We start from the raw sequence: 15283 nt of genomic DNA on the forward strand, positions 1-15283 counted from the left end.
TCAGTTAAATCAAAGAGATGACCTGGACCATCATGGTTTCACAATTCAAAATTCAGGAGAAAACATTCAACCCTGGTGTCACGTTGCTGGATCTTGAGGGGAGCAGCCAGATCACTGATGCACCCATAGGTGGGGGTATTGGCCCCAAAAATGGTATAGAAGGGGGCCATGTGAGGTATTGAATAGAAGCTTATCTGATAATCCTATGTACGCTGTTCATGTGTTTGTATAATGTCTGTGTGTGCAATTATTAGCATATATGGACACTGAAGATTTCCCTGCATGTGGTTAAGCATTGGGCAGGGCCAGGCCTGTGGACATGCTAATTACCGAGGCCCTGTGGGACAATGGCTCTCAATGGGCCAAGGACACACCTAAAGAATGGGGGCTGTCACCTGAGAGCAGCCAGCGGGGAACACAGAGATTGGCCTCTGACCAGGTGACCTGCTACATACTAGAAGAGGCCAGGAAGGATGTATAAAGAGGCCATATGGTCGATGCCATTTTGTTCTCAGCTCAGCACTTCATCCCAGAGGCAGCATTGCAGGGATCGAAGAGCCCGGAAGACCTGTGAACCCATCCTGATGCTAGGATGTGCAACAAGAACTTTTAAACCAGCAGCTGTAACATCTCTGCTAGAGCCTGCATCGAGGACTGGGAGATTCGGTGCATGTAACATACTATTCTTTAACAACCTTACTCTCATACTTTTCTTGCTTGTGATAATAAACCTTTAGATATAGATTCTAAAGGATTGGCCCAGTGTGATTTGTGGGTAAGATCCAGAGGGTAAATTGACCAGGGATCTGTGGCTGGTTTCTTGGAACCAGAAAGAACTTTTTCGGGGTAGGTGGGATTGGGTGCTAGAACCTCCCCCCCCTCCCCCCCCCCGCCTGTGTATAGGCCCAGGGCCATCTGGAGCACAGATATTGCTGGAGTGTCGGAGGGGTTTTGCTCATGAGGCTTCAGGCAGGCAGCTGAAGCGCTCTGAGGGACTGGTTTGTGGCCTGTTTGGAGAGGTCACCAGTCTGGGGACTGTAAGGAGCCCCGAAGTTGAGCAATTCGCCCTGAGCAGACGCCCTCAGCTGTGCCCAGACACGGCCCGGTCCGTCACACCTGGCAATTAAATCATGCTTATTTGGATGGGTGATAATCTTGGGCTCAGTAATGAAATATGCAGATTACTCAGCTTCCATGACCTCAATGGGAAATGTGGGTGAACAGCATATTACGACCCAGTGCTGCTTCTGTTTTATTATTGGGTTTCATAAGGGGCTTAGAATCAAATTCAGAATTGTGCTTCAGGTCTGCAGACACAATTAAAACCAAACTGAATGGCCATCAATGGCATCACACCTTCGTCAATTATGCCCATCATCTTAAATAAACAATCTTTTTTCATCTTATTTTTGGCATGAATAACAATCAGATACATCTGGTGTTGCTCTTTTAGACTATTTTTACACCGAATGGTTGGTTATAGATACTCAGCTATTGACACCAGCCTTTATGACAACACAAGAGCCATGTTCTAAATTACCCAGGAAGATGCTGCTTCTTGCCCTTACTGCTTAATTATAAGGTGCTTTCTGAATATTTTGGCTGTCAGCTAGAGGATAACAAAGATGAGCAGCTCCCTTCATAACAGAACATTTGCAAAATCTACTAACCCTTCATAGTAACAGAGGGATAGCCGTGTTAGTCTGAATCTGCAAAAGCGGCGAGGAGTCCTGTGGCACCTTATAGACTAACTGAAGTGTTGGAGCATAAGCTTTCGTGGGCATGCATGTGACAAAGTGGGTCTTTGCCCACGAAAGCTTATGCTCCAACACTTCAGTTAGTCTATAAGGTGCCACAGGACTCCTCGCCGCCTTCATAGTAATTATCAGTAGAACCTCATGTACGCCTTTACACAGACAATATTCAGAAAAATATCCTGAAATATAGGAGATCTTACTTAGTTAACTAATACCTTTTAACAACCTTCTCACACTCCAAATCCACTCCTGATAGCTTTTAGCTAGATCAAGCAGGCATTTGTCTCATTTCAATATTTACCACTAGGCAAGTGTCACAACAACAAAAGGCCCAATATGCCAACTATGGGAATGCCATACATATCTTGAGCATCTAGTCCAAAATTAACATTTTGCTCATTTATCTCCAGTCTAACAAAATGAATCTTGTATGGCTTAGCTTTTTTAGATCCAACAAAACCTTGTATTATCACCAGAGTTTTGTCCTCCACTTATATACTCAGTGTATTTTGCAGTATTAGGCAATTTGTGATAGTCTTGTCAAATGATTACTTTTACTGAAAATAGGAAAACAGACAATTTGTGCTGGACCCCCTTTGTGTCATGCTGTGATTGCTTCTTGATTGTAACAATGCATACAAATAATTTCTGCCATTTGTTCACCTTTGTTTTCTGCCAGTAAATTGTGATATACATTCTTAAGTTTAATGCACTACCAGCTCCTGATTATCAACCATAGCTGATGGGTCCGTATTTCATGATTCACAGGTGTTTTGTCACCCAATTTAAAACTCCTTGCTCCATTGCACTCCATTAATTCATTCCTGCCTTGGTGTATTGTGCGATTTGCCAACCACATCACAAGCAACATGAGAGATTTTGCTATTAGAAGTGGGACTATAACAGCAGTCTGTCCATTTGTAGATTAATAAGGGGCAGAATATATAACTAATTGAGAACTGGCTAGATATTCTTTACTATTTTAGCGATATATACAACCCTAAAGCTCCAGTGAAACTTTCTATTTACATTCATGAGGGTTTTAGATACTGAGCAAGGAAAATGTATTCAGACAATACTGTAAGACATGTCTCACTCCAAACATTGACTACACTGAATTCAGTAGATACAGTTTCACAAATTAGCTAGATTACAGTTTATGAGAGACTGGAGGGGTCAACAGGGTATCCTATAATTTTGGCATACATTAATTTAAGAGATTATTATAAAATGCTTTAAAATTTATAATTAAAAATTACATTCTAAATAAATAACACCCAGTTTTTAGAAAAAACACATATTCCCAGCCTTAAACTGATTAAAACTGTAAAAGTATATTGTAATAGCCTATGTCCCTCAAAATTCAAAATAAGATGATTTGAAACAAAGGTTTTGACACTCATTAGTTCCTTAGAATCCCAACATCATATCACCTAGGTGTCATACTGAAAGTAAAGCATGTCTCTCTATTGTTTTCAATTAGTTATCTAATTTAAAGAGATAAACTTACTCGTTTCTAAGAACACTCATTTTGGGCATTCTTCACACAAAACAGTTATGTCACCATAAGGCCGGGAGTGAATTTAAATATGCATAGTTATACCAGTATACCTCCCCAAGCAGACATTTATTTCAGAATGAGAAAGTCTTTTTCCAGTTTAATATCGCTTTGAGACTGGTTTAAGTGATGCCAGAAAAAGGTATTTATTCCTGAATAAGAATATCAATGAAGGAGGAGTTCCAGTGCAATAACTATACTAGTATGATTATACTACTATATCTAGTAAACTGTTCTCCTGTAGACAAGCCCTAAGTGGAGAAAGTTGCAAATTGCAGGACTGTGTACACCAGGATGGAAGGGGCCATACTTTTCTTTCCAGTAAATCTTGTTTGGTGATATGGGTTTTTAATTATTTATTTTAAAAGAAAAACTACAGCCATTATATATAAAAATTCAGATCTGGATTTTGAACACTGTAAGCCTGCAGGTATTTATATGCAAGGTTTCAGAGGGGGTAGCCGTGTTAGTCTGTAACTGAAAAAAACTGAAAAAAATAACAAATCGTCTAGTAGAACCTTAGGGTACATCTATACTGCACGCTTATTTTTAAATAAGCTATTCCGGAATAGTTATTCCAAAATAGCTTATTTCGAAATAGCACGTCTACACTGCAGGGAAACCTCAAAATTAGTCCAAGGCATGCTTCCCTACTGCAGACATGCTATCTCGATTTAGAGCTCCAGGTGGCACTAGAGAGGAATAACTTAGAATGGCCCTGGTGAGGGGATATTTTGAAATAGCAGCAGTGGAGCAGCTACACATGTCTTATGTCAAAATAGCTATTTCGGAATAGGCGTTATTACTCGTAGAATGAGGTACACAGATTTCAGAATAAACCGTCCATTATTTTGAAATAATAGAATGGCTGTGTAGACTCTTGCATTATTATTTCAAAATAATCTTAGTTATCTCAAAATAACAGTTCAGTGTAGATACACCTTTAGGGTACGTCTAGACTATAGGCTTTTTTCAACAAAGGCTTTGTCGACAGATACTGTGGACAAAGCCTCTGTCGAAAAAGAGTGTCTAGATTACAACCAGTACAGTCGACAAAGCAAGCCGCTTTTTCAAGAGAGTGTCTAGATGCTCTCTTTTGAAAAAGCACAGTTTGCATGCAATAGTGCCTTTTTTCAAAAGAGTTCTATTGAAAAAAGGTGTTATTCCTTGTAGAATGAGGTTTACCGCCGTCGACAAATCTGACGCGTTCTGTCGACTTACTGTCGACAGAACGCGGCGGTAGTGTAAACGCAGGTATAGCTTTGTTGACAAAAGCCCACTTTTGTAGACAAAACCCTGTAGTCCAGACACACCCTTAGGCTACGTCTAGACTGCAAGCCTATTCGAAAAAGAGCGTCTAGACTACAATACGCAGATTGGAAAATCAATCCGCTTTTTTGAAAAAGAGCGTCCTGACTGCTAGACGCTCTTTCAAAAGGAAAAGCCACCTGGAACCGCTTCTGCCATGGTATGGGGGCAGCATTTCCTTCCGGGTGCTGCTGCCTGCCCTTTGCAGAGATGAGTGGTTAAAGGGATGCCCCTGAACACCCGTTGCTCTGCTCCTGCAGCTGCCTTTGCTGTCCCTCTAGGAGGTAAGCAAGGTATTGCAGTTCTTGTTTGGAGTCCCCAGCTTCCTGGGACACCCCAGCAGGTTTTTTGTTTGGAGGTTTTTCTGATTTAGACCCCTTTTTTTGGCATGGAGCCAAAGCTGCCCCTGGGCAGGCGATGGCCCCACGCCATCATACTGCAAGTGTTGCTGCATCTGCATGACACAATCATGAGGCTACTTCCCCATCTGGCCCAGACCAGAGATACGAAGGGATCGTCCGTCATGCAGCCCCACTGCCCTTGCCTCCAAACTTCTTTGTGGACAGGCGTTTTTGGAGGCTTGACACCAGCTTGGACTGGTGGGACCGGCTCGTTATGGAGCTCTGGGATGACCAAGAGTGGCTACGCAACTTCTGGATGCGAAAGACCACTTTCCAGGAGCTGTGTACCTGGCTCACCCCGGCTCTGCAACGGCAAGAAACCCACCTGCGGCCCGCTATCCCCCTGGAAAAGAGGGTCGCTATTGCCCTCTGGAAGCTGGCCACCCCCGACAGCTACCGCTTCGTGGGACACCAATTTGGAGTGGGCAGGTCTACTGTTGGATACATCCTGATGGAGATAAGTCAATGTCTGGGGAGTCACAGGGGGAAGGGAGACTGTCAGGAAGGGCAAAATGGAGTGAGTGGAAGGGAGCTCCTCCACTCACCCTGAACCACTCACCCTGAACTGCTTGGGGGGGGGGTCTGAGGAGGGGATTCTCGGGGTGTTTGAGAGGGAAGGTGGGTGGTGGATTCTCCTCCTAAGAGATAAGGCACCCCTTCTAAAATGTTGTTGTCTGTCTCTTTCTGCAGGTGGTGAGGGCCATCAATTCTGAACTGCTCAACAGGCTCGTCTGTCTAGCAGATCTGGACAGTGTCATGGCCAGCTTTGCTGCCCTTGGCTTCCCAAATTGTGGAGGAGCACTCGATGGGACACACATTCCAATCCGTGCACCACCCCATCGAGCAGCCCAATTCATTAACAGAAAGGGCTACTTCTCTATGGTCCTCCAGGCCCTGGTCGACCATCGTGGCCAGTTTTCTGACATTTGTGTTGGGTGGTCAGGGTGGGCACATGATGCCCACATCTTCAGGAACTTGTACCTCTACCGGAGGCTTCAGGCAGGAACGTTTTTCCCGCCTCACAACTTTGCGGTTGGGGATGTGCACGTGCCGGTGTGCATAGTGGCTGATGCCGCCTACCCCCTGATGCCGTGGCTGATGAAGCCCTACACCGGCCACCTGGATGCGAGCAAGGAGCAGTTTAATGCTCACCTTAACCGGACTTGCAACCAGGTGGAATGTGCATTCGGACGTTTAAAAGGGAGATTCCGGTGCTTGCTCACACGGCTAGACATGGGGGAGCGCAACATCCCTGAGGTGGTGGCTGCGTGTTGCGTTCTCCATAACCTGGTGGAGAGGAAAGGGGAGGCCTTCCTACCAGGGTGGGTTACAGGTGCTGATGGTCAGGAGAGGCACTTTGCCCAGCCCCGGACAGCTGCCATCCGCCAGGCTGTTTGCATACGGGAGGCCCTATGAGAGCGATTCTCAATTGGAGGCCACTGACTCTACTGAGGGGCTTCTGCCTGGGGACTGGGCCCTGGCCCAATAAAAGCTTCCCTCCTCAACCCATCTCCTGACCCTGCTGGTAGAAATAATAAACACCAGGGTTTGTCTCAAAAGAATAAGTTCTGTTTTATTGTTATAAATATCAGTCACTGAAAAATTGTATAAAGTTGCAAACAAAAAAGCTTTTGTTGATTTTTGATGTATAAAATATACTTTCATGACAAACTATGTACAATAAACATTTTCTTTAACACAATCCTTGTTATTTAACTGGGGTGATGGGAGTGCTTGAAACCTGGAGGGGGAAAGGGGACTTGAAACCTGGAGGGGGGAAGGGGACTTGAAACCTGGAGGGGGGAAGGGGATCAGGTTGTACGGTGCTTGCCTGCTCGCAGTCCCCTGCTTGGGCCTCTTGTTTGGGGTCCACCATGGCCACGGGATCGGGTGGGGCGACTGTCCGTTGGCTGGACAACAGAGGGGAGGTGCTCTTGGGACTGGGAGGCCTGGGGGAGAGGAGGGCCAGGGGGAGAGAGGAGCTGGGGAACTGGGGGGGCTGGGGGAGAGGGAGGTACAAGGGGGGGAAGGGATGGTGCTGTGGGAGGGGGGGTTTGGTGGGGCATGGTCATGAGGTGCTGGAAGAGCAGGACCAAGCACAGGAGCAGGCAAGCCACAGACCTCCCTGAGACTGGCACACAGCGACGTGCGCTGCTGGACAAGCTCCTCCATCAGCCAATCATGCCACCAAGCCTCTGCCTCCACCCTCTCTCGCAGGATGGTGTTGAGGTCCTGCACGGCCGCCACATGCTGCCTCAGGATGTCTGCATAGACACGCCTGTGTCTGCGGCTCCCATGTCCCCAAGATGGAGGTGAGGCTGGGGTGCTGCGGCCTTCTTGCACGGCTGGTCCGGCTGTGGAGGAAAAGAGGACAACACAATCAGTCATAAAAACTGGACTATGTAGCACTTAAAATACTAACAAGATGGTTTATTAGGGGATGAGCTTTCGTGGGCCAGACCCACTTCCTCAGATCAGACTAACACAGCTACATTTCTATCACAATCAGACATGTGTGCAACAGCTGTCCAAAAGGGCATGCCCTCTCCTTCAGACAGGGGAATCAGACATTCTGAAGGTAACACCATGTGTGACCTGGGCATCAGCCTGAGCATAACAGGTTTCCCTTGTGCATCACCCACTTTGCACCCACCTCCCGGCCCCCCCACCGTGTGTTACACAACCTCTCTGCACTCACCTGCTGCTTCATCTCCGGCATCAGATAACACCTGGGAGGCCTCTGGGGTCTGCGTGACTGGCTCCAGAGTGAGGGTTCCCGTCTCCTCACTGTCCTCCTCCTCCGGCACCATGTCCCTGTCTCCAGACTGCTCTGGCTCCTGCTCTGGCACGTCCACCACAGGGTCCCCCAAGCCTGACTGGACGAAACGCAGTGCTGTGCATGCTTCACCACCACTCAGGATCTGGTCCAGCTCAGAATAATAGGGGCAGGAGTGGGGGGCTGCCCCAGAACGGGAGCTCTCCTCCCTGGCCTTCACATAACCTTGGCGCAGCTCCTTAACTTTGGAGTGCACCTGGTCCTGGGTGCGGGGGTAGTGTCCTCTCTTGGCCAGGGCCTCTGCCATGTGGGCAAAAATGTCCGCATTTCGCCGCCTGGTTTGTAGGGCTTGTAAGGCCTCCTCCTCTGACCAGAGCTCAAGAAGGGTCTTGAGCTCTGGTCCAGACCATGCCGGTGCCCGGCATTTGGAGCCCCTGGTTGGGTCCCCAGAAGGCTCTCTAGAAGGGCCAGGAAGGACATGCTGCATTTAAATAGCCATGTGCTCTGGCTGCTTTGCTGCCACAAGTGGCTGTGAGGATGCCTGTCCCTTTAAAAAATGGCTGCAGAGAGGAACCAGAGACATGCAAGGCATGCCCCAGATTGTCCACCAGGGCTTCTTCCTGGAGGCCATTACTTTCGAAAAAAAGGCCTCCCCACGTCCACGCTCACTGGTGGACGATCTCCATCAAAAAAGGCGTTCTTCCTCGTGAAATGAGGTTTTCCACCGTCGAAAGAAAAGCCACATTCTTTCGATTTAATTTTGAAAGAACGCGGCTGTAGTCTAGACACAGGTGAAGTTTTTTGGAAAAAAGGTTACTTTTTTCGAAAAAACCCTTGAGTCTGGACACAGCCTTAGAGACCAACAAAAAATGTACATTGTATCATGAGCTTTCATAGGCACAACTCACTTCTTCATCTGAGATTATCTGAAGAAGTGGTTTGTGCCCAGGAAAGCTCATACCACCAACTACATTTTTGTTAGTCTCTAAGATGCAGCAAGACTATTTATTTTTAAATATATCCAAGGTGTTAGTATAGGTTCAACTCTAGGTGCAGCAAACACCCCAAGCTTATGAAAGACTAATTAATTTATGACAAAAGTGACAAATTTCAGGAAGGATTATGATTCCAGACTTCAATAAAAAGATACTTGGAGAGAAAGACTTCAGCTAATGGAGAGTGGAAGACCACAGTTTTCACTCAGTAACAGTCCCAATAAAATACTGGTGGCAGATTTCAACTACTTTTTTCTTTGTATGAAGACAATAACAACAGTTGATGCTGAAAACCTTGTGACTAAAGACAATATTTTGAACAAAAACAAACCTGCAAAAACTAAATTTAACAATAGCAATTGAGAAAACTAATTCAGTCAGGGTGACCTCGTGCTTGGCTCTTGCGGCAGATGAAGGCTATAAATCTTTAATTCATGATGTTGAGCAATGTGGAGAGAAAAAGAGCAAGTAATTAAGAAAAGCCTTCAATGCAAACTAGAACAAAAAGCCAAGTACAAGAATGAGTTTTTGGAAATTTCTCCACTTCTAAAGTTGATCCTAAAGAAAAGCATGGGGGGCACTAGTAAAAAAATTTGGAAAGCTACGCTCTAACTCAATTAGCCAGATTCTGCCAAGCAGAAGTTCCCTTCTACCCATTTACCCAGTTACCAGGGTTCTCTTTTATGAAATACATTGTCACTCCTTGAAGTCTATCTCCAAATATGTTCCCAAGGTGGAGATTCTTTTATTGATTTTTTCAATATTCTAAGAGCTATTAAGTTTAACTATTTTTAGATGATAAGCTCTTTGGGCAGCATTAACATCTTAGTTTATGTTTGTACAGAACCGTTATGGAGTATGCTATTCACCACTATGGCACCACTGATGGTTCATGAATTGTTATCTTATCTATCAAACTCATGAACCACCTTCTTCTGACTCCAAATGTCCTTCTTTGTCAGGGTTAATGGTCTAATAGAGGTAGAGGGGGAAAGCAGCAGACCTGACACCTTGATTTTAGTAAAGCTTTTGACATAGTCCCTCGTTGTAGTCTCCTAAGACAGTGGTCCCCAACACGGTGCCCGCAGGCGCCATGGCCCCCTCGGGGGCATTTGTGTGCACCCGCCAAGTGCTCAGGGCTGGCCTGGCCCTGGGCACGTGGCGCATGCGCGGTGCCGGAACCAGCCCCGGGCGCATGGCGCACAGTGAGCGCTGGCCCCGGAGGAGCCGCAGATTGGCCGCCCGCGCTATGGCCACGCGGCGCATGGGAGGAGCGCAGGCGCTTGTGTGGGGGGGGGGAGCGCCAGCCCCAGCCCCGCGGTGCTTTCAGGGTGCGCGGGCCCCGGGAGTGCGGCACTTGGAGAGCGCCGGCCCCAGGCATGCAGTGCTTAGTGGGGGGGAGAGCGCCAGCGCCGGCCCCGGGCACGCGGCGCTTGCAGGGTGCGCCGGCCCCGGGCGCGCGGCGCTTGGGAGGAGAGCGCCGGCGCGGCGTGCTTGGGGGGGGCCCCGGCCCCGGGGTGCTGGGGGGGGCAGCTATGGGAGGGCCCCGGCCCCGAGAATGCGGCTATGGGGGGGCCCCGCCCCCAGGCGTGCAAGGGGGCCCCGCCCTCGGCGGGCGAACAGCCATGCCCCCTGGCACCCGGCAACCTCAAATGGTTGGGGACCACTGTCCTAAGACAACTAGGGAAATGTGGTATGGATAACATGACTTCAAGGTCAATGCACAACTGACTAAAAGACCATACTCAATGAGCAATTATAAATTATTTGTCATCAAATCAGGAAGGCATATTTAACATGGTCTGTTGTGACAAATGAACTTACAAATTTACCCTAATAGTAAGCTCAGCTATAAAATGTATGTGAAAGTTCACAGAATGTTCCACTACCTATAACAACTAATGTTATTTAAAAAGTACAACTCCCCCCAAATAACTAAATTAATCTAAAACAAAAAAAGTTCCTATAATTCATTCAAAGATTTAAAATTATGCTTGTTTAAAAAACAAGAAATGTAAAACCAACAGTTCATAAGGCAAAATGAGTATGTCAAATATTAAGCCTAATTAGCAGAATAATATTGAAATAAGTGATTCTAGCCATCGCTTCCTTTTTGGGAGCATCATCTCCTTCAGCCCACCTTGATTAACTTTTCTCTTCTCCAAAAAGACAGCAATTACCATCTTTAATAACAGGGGTACCAGTAATTTTTAAGGGGGCCACCCCATAAGGGGTCACCCCATAAGGGGTGGGGATTCAGGTACAAGGAGTAGGGTCAGAAGACTTCCAGTGCTCCCCCACCCACAGACCCTGATTGGCCTGGGGGTGGGGGAGCGTATGAAGTCTTTGTCCCCATCCCCCAGCACCTAGAGAGAGCCACCAGCTGTTTTGAACAGCTGGCGGTTCCCTCTGGGCGCCGCATGCCCCTGCGATGGGAGAAGATTCCATGCACTTCCCCCTGACCCCAGACCATCAGGACGAGGGGGGAGGGGAGCGTGTGAAGTCTTTGCCCCCTACTCGCACCCTGCAAGGGGTGCATGGCACCTAGAATTAACCCCCAGCTGTTCAAAGTAGCTGACAGTTCTCTCTAGATGCCACACCTCCCTGGTGGCAGAAGGAGACTTCATGCGTTCTCCCCAGCCCCAGGCCAGTCAGGGTCTGGGGGCATGGGAGTGCACAAATTCTATTACTCCCTACCCCCACCCTGCCAGGAGTGCATGGAACCACCAGCTGTTTTGCACAGTGTTGCTGTGTAGGTACAGCTCATACAAATTCAAAACAATCTTGACAAATTGGAGAATTGGTCTGAAAAAAAAAAACGTCGATGAAAGGTAAGTGCAAAATACTTCACTTTGAAAGGAAAAAATCAAATGCACAACTACAAAATGGGGAACAACAGGATAGAGAGTAATATTGCTGAAAAGAATCAGGAAGTTACAGTGGATCACAAATTGAATACAAGTCAACAAAGTGATGTAAAAAAAAGACCAATATTCTTTGATGTATTAACAAGAATGTTGTATGGAAGACATAGGAGGCAACTATCCCACTCCATTGAGTGCTAATTAGGCCTCATCTGGAGTACTGTGTCCAATTCTGAGTTCTACACTTTAGGAAAGATATGAACAAATTGAAGAAAGTCCAGAGGACAGCAATAAAGATGAAAATAAATTTAGAAAACCTTACCTATGAGGAAGAGTTAAAAAAACTGGACATGTCCAATCATGAGAAAAGAAGATTGAGGGGGAACCTGGTAACAAGAATAATATATTTTAAGGGCTGTTATAAAGAGGATCATGTCCATGGAAGGTAGAAAAAGTAGTAATGCGCTTACTGTGCAGCAAAGGAGATTTAGTTTAATTATGATGAATTTTTTTCTAACTTTAAGCATTTTAAGATCTGGAATAGGTTTGGAGGCAGGGGAGGGAGTACAGAATCCCCAGCTCTGGAAGTCTTAAAGAACAGTTTGGACAAATACCTTTTAGGGATGAGCTAGGTTAATGTGGTCCTGCCCCAGAACAGGGGGCTGGACTTAATAAGCTCTCAAGGCTCTTTTTCAGACCTACATTTTTTTTATTCTAAAATATGAGATTAAAACATAACAGGATTATGGTATTCCACTGTTCAAACTGAACAGAGATTGGGAGAATCAATGTCCAAATCTCTATCATAACAAACTGTGCAGGATGATATTGATGCCCCAGTTTACAGGCCTTTTATTTCTTTTAAGAAAAAAGTGTAAAGAAGCATTTGTTTTGAAAGATACAGGTACATAATTACATAGGCTTTACAAAGATAAAATTTAGGGCCTTTCAAGTGTTGATAGTGTATGTTAAGAATCTAAGGTGCTGAAAAGGTCAACATTTGTTATCTTTGAAATCTCAGAACTGATGTGGAGATGACCCAAGTTAGATTTATGAGGTAAAGAAATAGCTCCCTTTCTGTGGCTTTTGTGAAATATATCAATGTCAACTGAAAATGTGCTTATTACAGAAAATAAAAAATCTGAAATGATTATGATCAAACAAGAATTTCAATGTAAAGTGCCATTATTATAGCCTGAGGTTCAGGAACCAGGTAATGTTGTTTTAACTAAGGAGGAGCAATCTCTTTTTGATTGATCAAATTAAGTAAACAAGTAAACTAAAACAGCTGATTCACATTTACAAGTATAATATAGAGTACTGAAATACAACAAAACTCTTCAAGCAGGAAAATAAGAGCAAAGCAAATTAAAGATCTGAATTATACCCAGAAGTGCTGAAAAGTTACATCTAGCCTCCCCTCATTCCATTGTGGCTTAGCATTGCAGTGTACATACACCATGTGTTACTGAGTTCTCCGTTCAATATTCCATGCAATATTTCAATTTTAATTCTGAATATCTTATCTTTGTTTTAGATTTTAAAACCACATTTGTTTTGATTTCATACATTTTCATTCTCCCCATTCTCTGAACCTTCATCTCCCTTGTAGTCCTAAAAAATTGATAATTTGTGTGGGAAACCTCTTCCATTTGGGCTTTTTTTTAAAACTCTGAGGCTAAGATGTTTAAAAATGGGTGCTTACATTTCAATTTCTAAATCCCTATTTAGCCACCCAAATAAGTGGCCTGATTTTCAAACGTGATGAGCACCCAACAATTGATTTTAATGGCTTTGGCTCAGGCCCATAGGAAGTGTTCCAAAATCTAAATACAGCATAGTGTAGCTCACTCATTTTTATTCTCTCTGAAACTTGTACCACTCCTTTAATTACTGGAACTTGCAACACCCAAAAGTCAAACACACTAGGTATCACTTAAACATTCAGGAAAAACAGTGCTGCTTCCTTTCAGGTTCAAGGTTTGCAAATGAATAAAGAACTTCTACACCATTTATTCTGGTTAACTGTGTTATGAAACATTTTTGGTGTTTAGCTCTGTGGGTATGTTGAAATCATAACTAAATAAATAATTTCAGACAACACAAAGAAACAACCTCCGACACCCACACCCAGGCTCCTACCAGGAAAATGGTGTCTTCCCAAAGAAGCATATAAACTTGTGTTACTTCAGTTTTTAATCCTTAGCCAAATCTATTTGAATCTCTGTAATTGTTGTGAATTTCAATTCTTTGACAAGTAAATACATACACCCTCTGTTTCCATATATCCATCAACTCCCATTCAAAAGAAGAAAAGTCAGACTAAGTCTCTAGAGCTCAAAATGTGACAATACAAAGGATTTTCTTTTCAGTAAAGCGACAGCATAAATAAAATCTAATTATACTTGCTTTCCATATCTGCATTTCAAAACCAGACAAGCGAGTATATCAGGAAGGAAAATGTTCATTACTTAGTGGTGAAGGAGAGCTAATAATAGATGCCTATTTTGCTTCAGTCCTCATTAAAAAGGTTAATTGTTACCAGATGTTTATCACAATTAATAGCAATAAAGGGGGAAGAACACAAATCAGAATAAAGAATATTTAGATAAATATTCAACTAGGCAGAACCTGACAAAATTCATCCTAGGATATTTAAATAATTAGTTCAAGCAATCTTGGGACCATAAGAAATGTTCTTCAACATCTCAGAGATGTATTAAGTACCAGAGAACTGACAAAAGGCAAAAAGAGTAACTATGGGAAAAGAGTGCTATAGTCAGCCTACCTTCAATGTTTGGAAAGATACTGGAAGAAATTATGAAACATTTAATTTATAAATATCTAGGGGACAATAGAGTAATAAGTAACCGCCAAAACGGATTTGTTGAGAACAAATCACTTCCAAATCAATTAAGGATACATCTACACTACACACTTATTTCAAAATAAGCTATTCCATTTTTTTTTTCCGAAATAGTTTATTTCGAAATAGCATGCCCACACTACAGGGAACCCACAAAATTAGTCCAAGGCAGGCTTCCCTAATGTGGACATGATATCTCCATTTAGATCCCCAGGAGGGTTACTCTAGCCATTACTCTGAATGGCCCTGGGGAGGAGCTTTTTCGAAATAACAGCAGTGGAGCATCCACAATACTGCTATTCTGTAATACATATTTCAGAATAGGCATTATTCCTCTTGGAATGAGGTTCACAGATGCTGAAATAAGCCATTTATAATTTTGAATTTATTTCGAAATAACAGAATTGCTGTGTAGACATTCACTCTGTTATTTCGGAATAACGGCCGTTATTCCAAAATAACGCTGCTATGTAGATACACCCCAAATGTCTTTCTTTGACAGGATTACTGGCCTACTGGATTAGGAGAAAACTGTAAACATTTATCTTAATTTTAGCCATGACATTCTCATAAGCAAAGTAGAGAAATGTGCTGAAGTTGCTGTGAGGTGGATGCACAACTGGTGACAAACTGTATTTAAGCTGTATTTACTATAAGTTATTATCAATGGTTCAATGTCAAAGTGGGAAGACATATTTAGCCAGGACTTTCAGGAATCTGTTCTGGATCTGATACTATTCAATATTTTTTTAATTGTG

General features: G+C 44.2%; 1 protein-coding gene across 9 annotated transcripts in view; it reads right to left on the bottom strand.

The window, feature by feature from the left end:
* RAD51B (RAD51 paralog B) overlaps positions 1-15283 on the bottom strand; it is a 627945-nt gene that overhangs the window by 539285 nt on the left and 73377 nt on the right. For 3 of the 9 annotated variants that reach the window (XM_075927351.1, XM_075927352.1, XM_075927353.1), the window contains exons 8-9: positions 7723-7900; positions 1814-7378 (exon numbers count right to left, since the gene is read on the bottom strand). The exons of the other annotated variants lie outside the window; for them this stretch is intronic. In XM_075927351.1, the coding sequence (XP_075783466.1) occupies positions 6696-7378; positions 7723-7900 (861 nt within the window). In that variant the 3' untranslated portion in view covers positions 1814-6695. Of the gene's footprint in view, positions 1-1813; positions 7379-7722; positions 7901-15283 lie in introns of those variants that run through there. 9 annotated transcript variants of the gene reach the window in all.

This window comes from Pelodiscus sinensis, chromosome 4, assembly GCF_049634645.1.
Source record: "Pelodiscus sinensis isolate JC-2024 chromosome 4, ASM4963464v1, whole genome shotgun sequence".
In the NCBI taxonomy this organism is placed as follows: Eukaryota; Metazoa; Chordata; order Testudines; family Trionychidae; genus Pelodiscus; species Pelodiscus sinensis.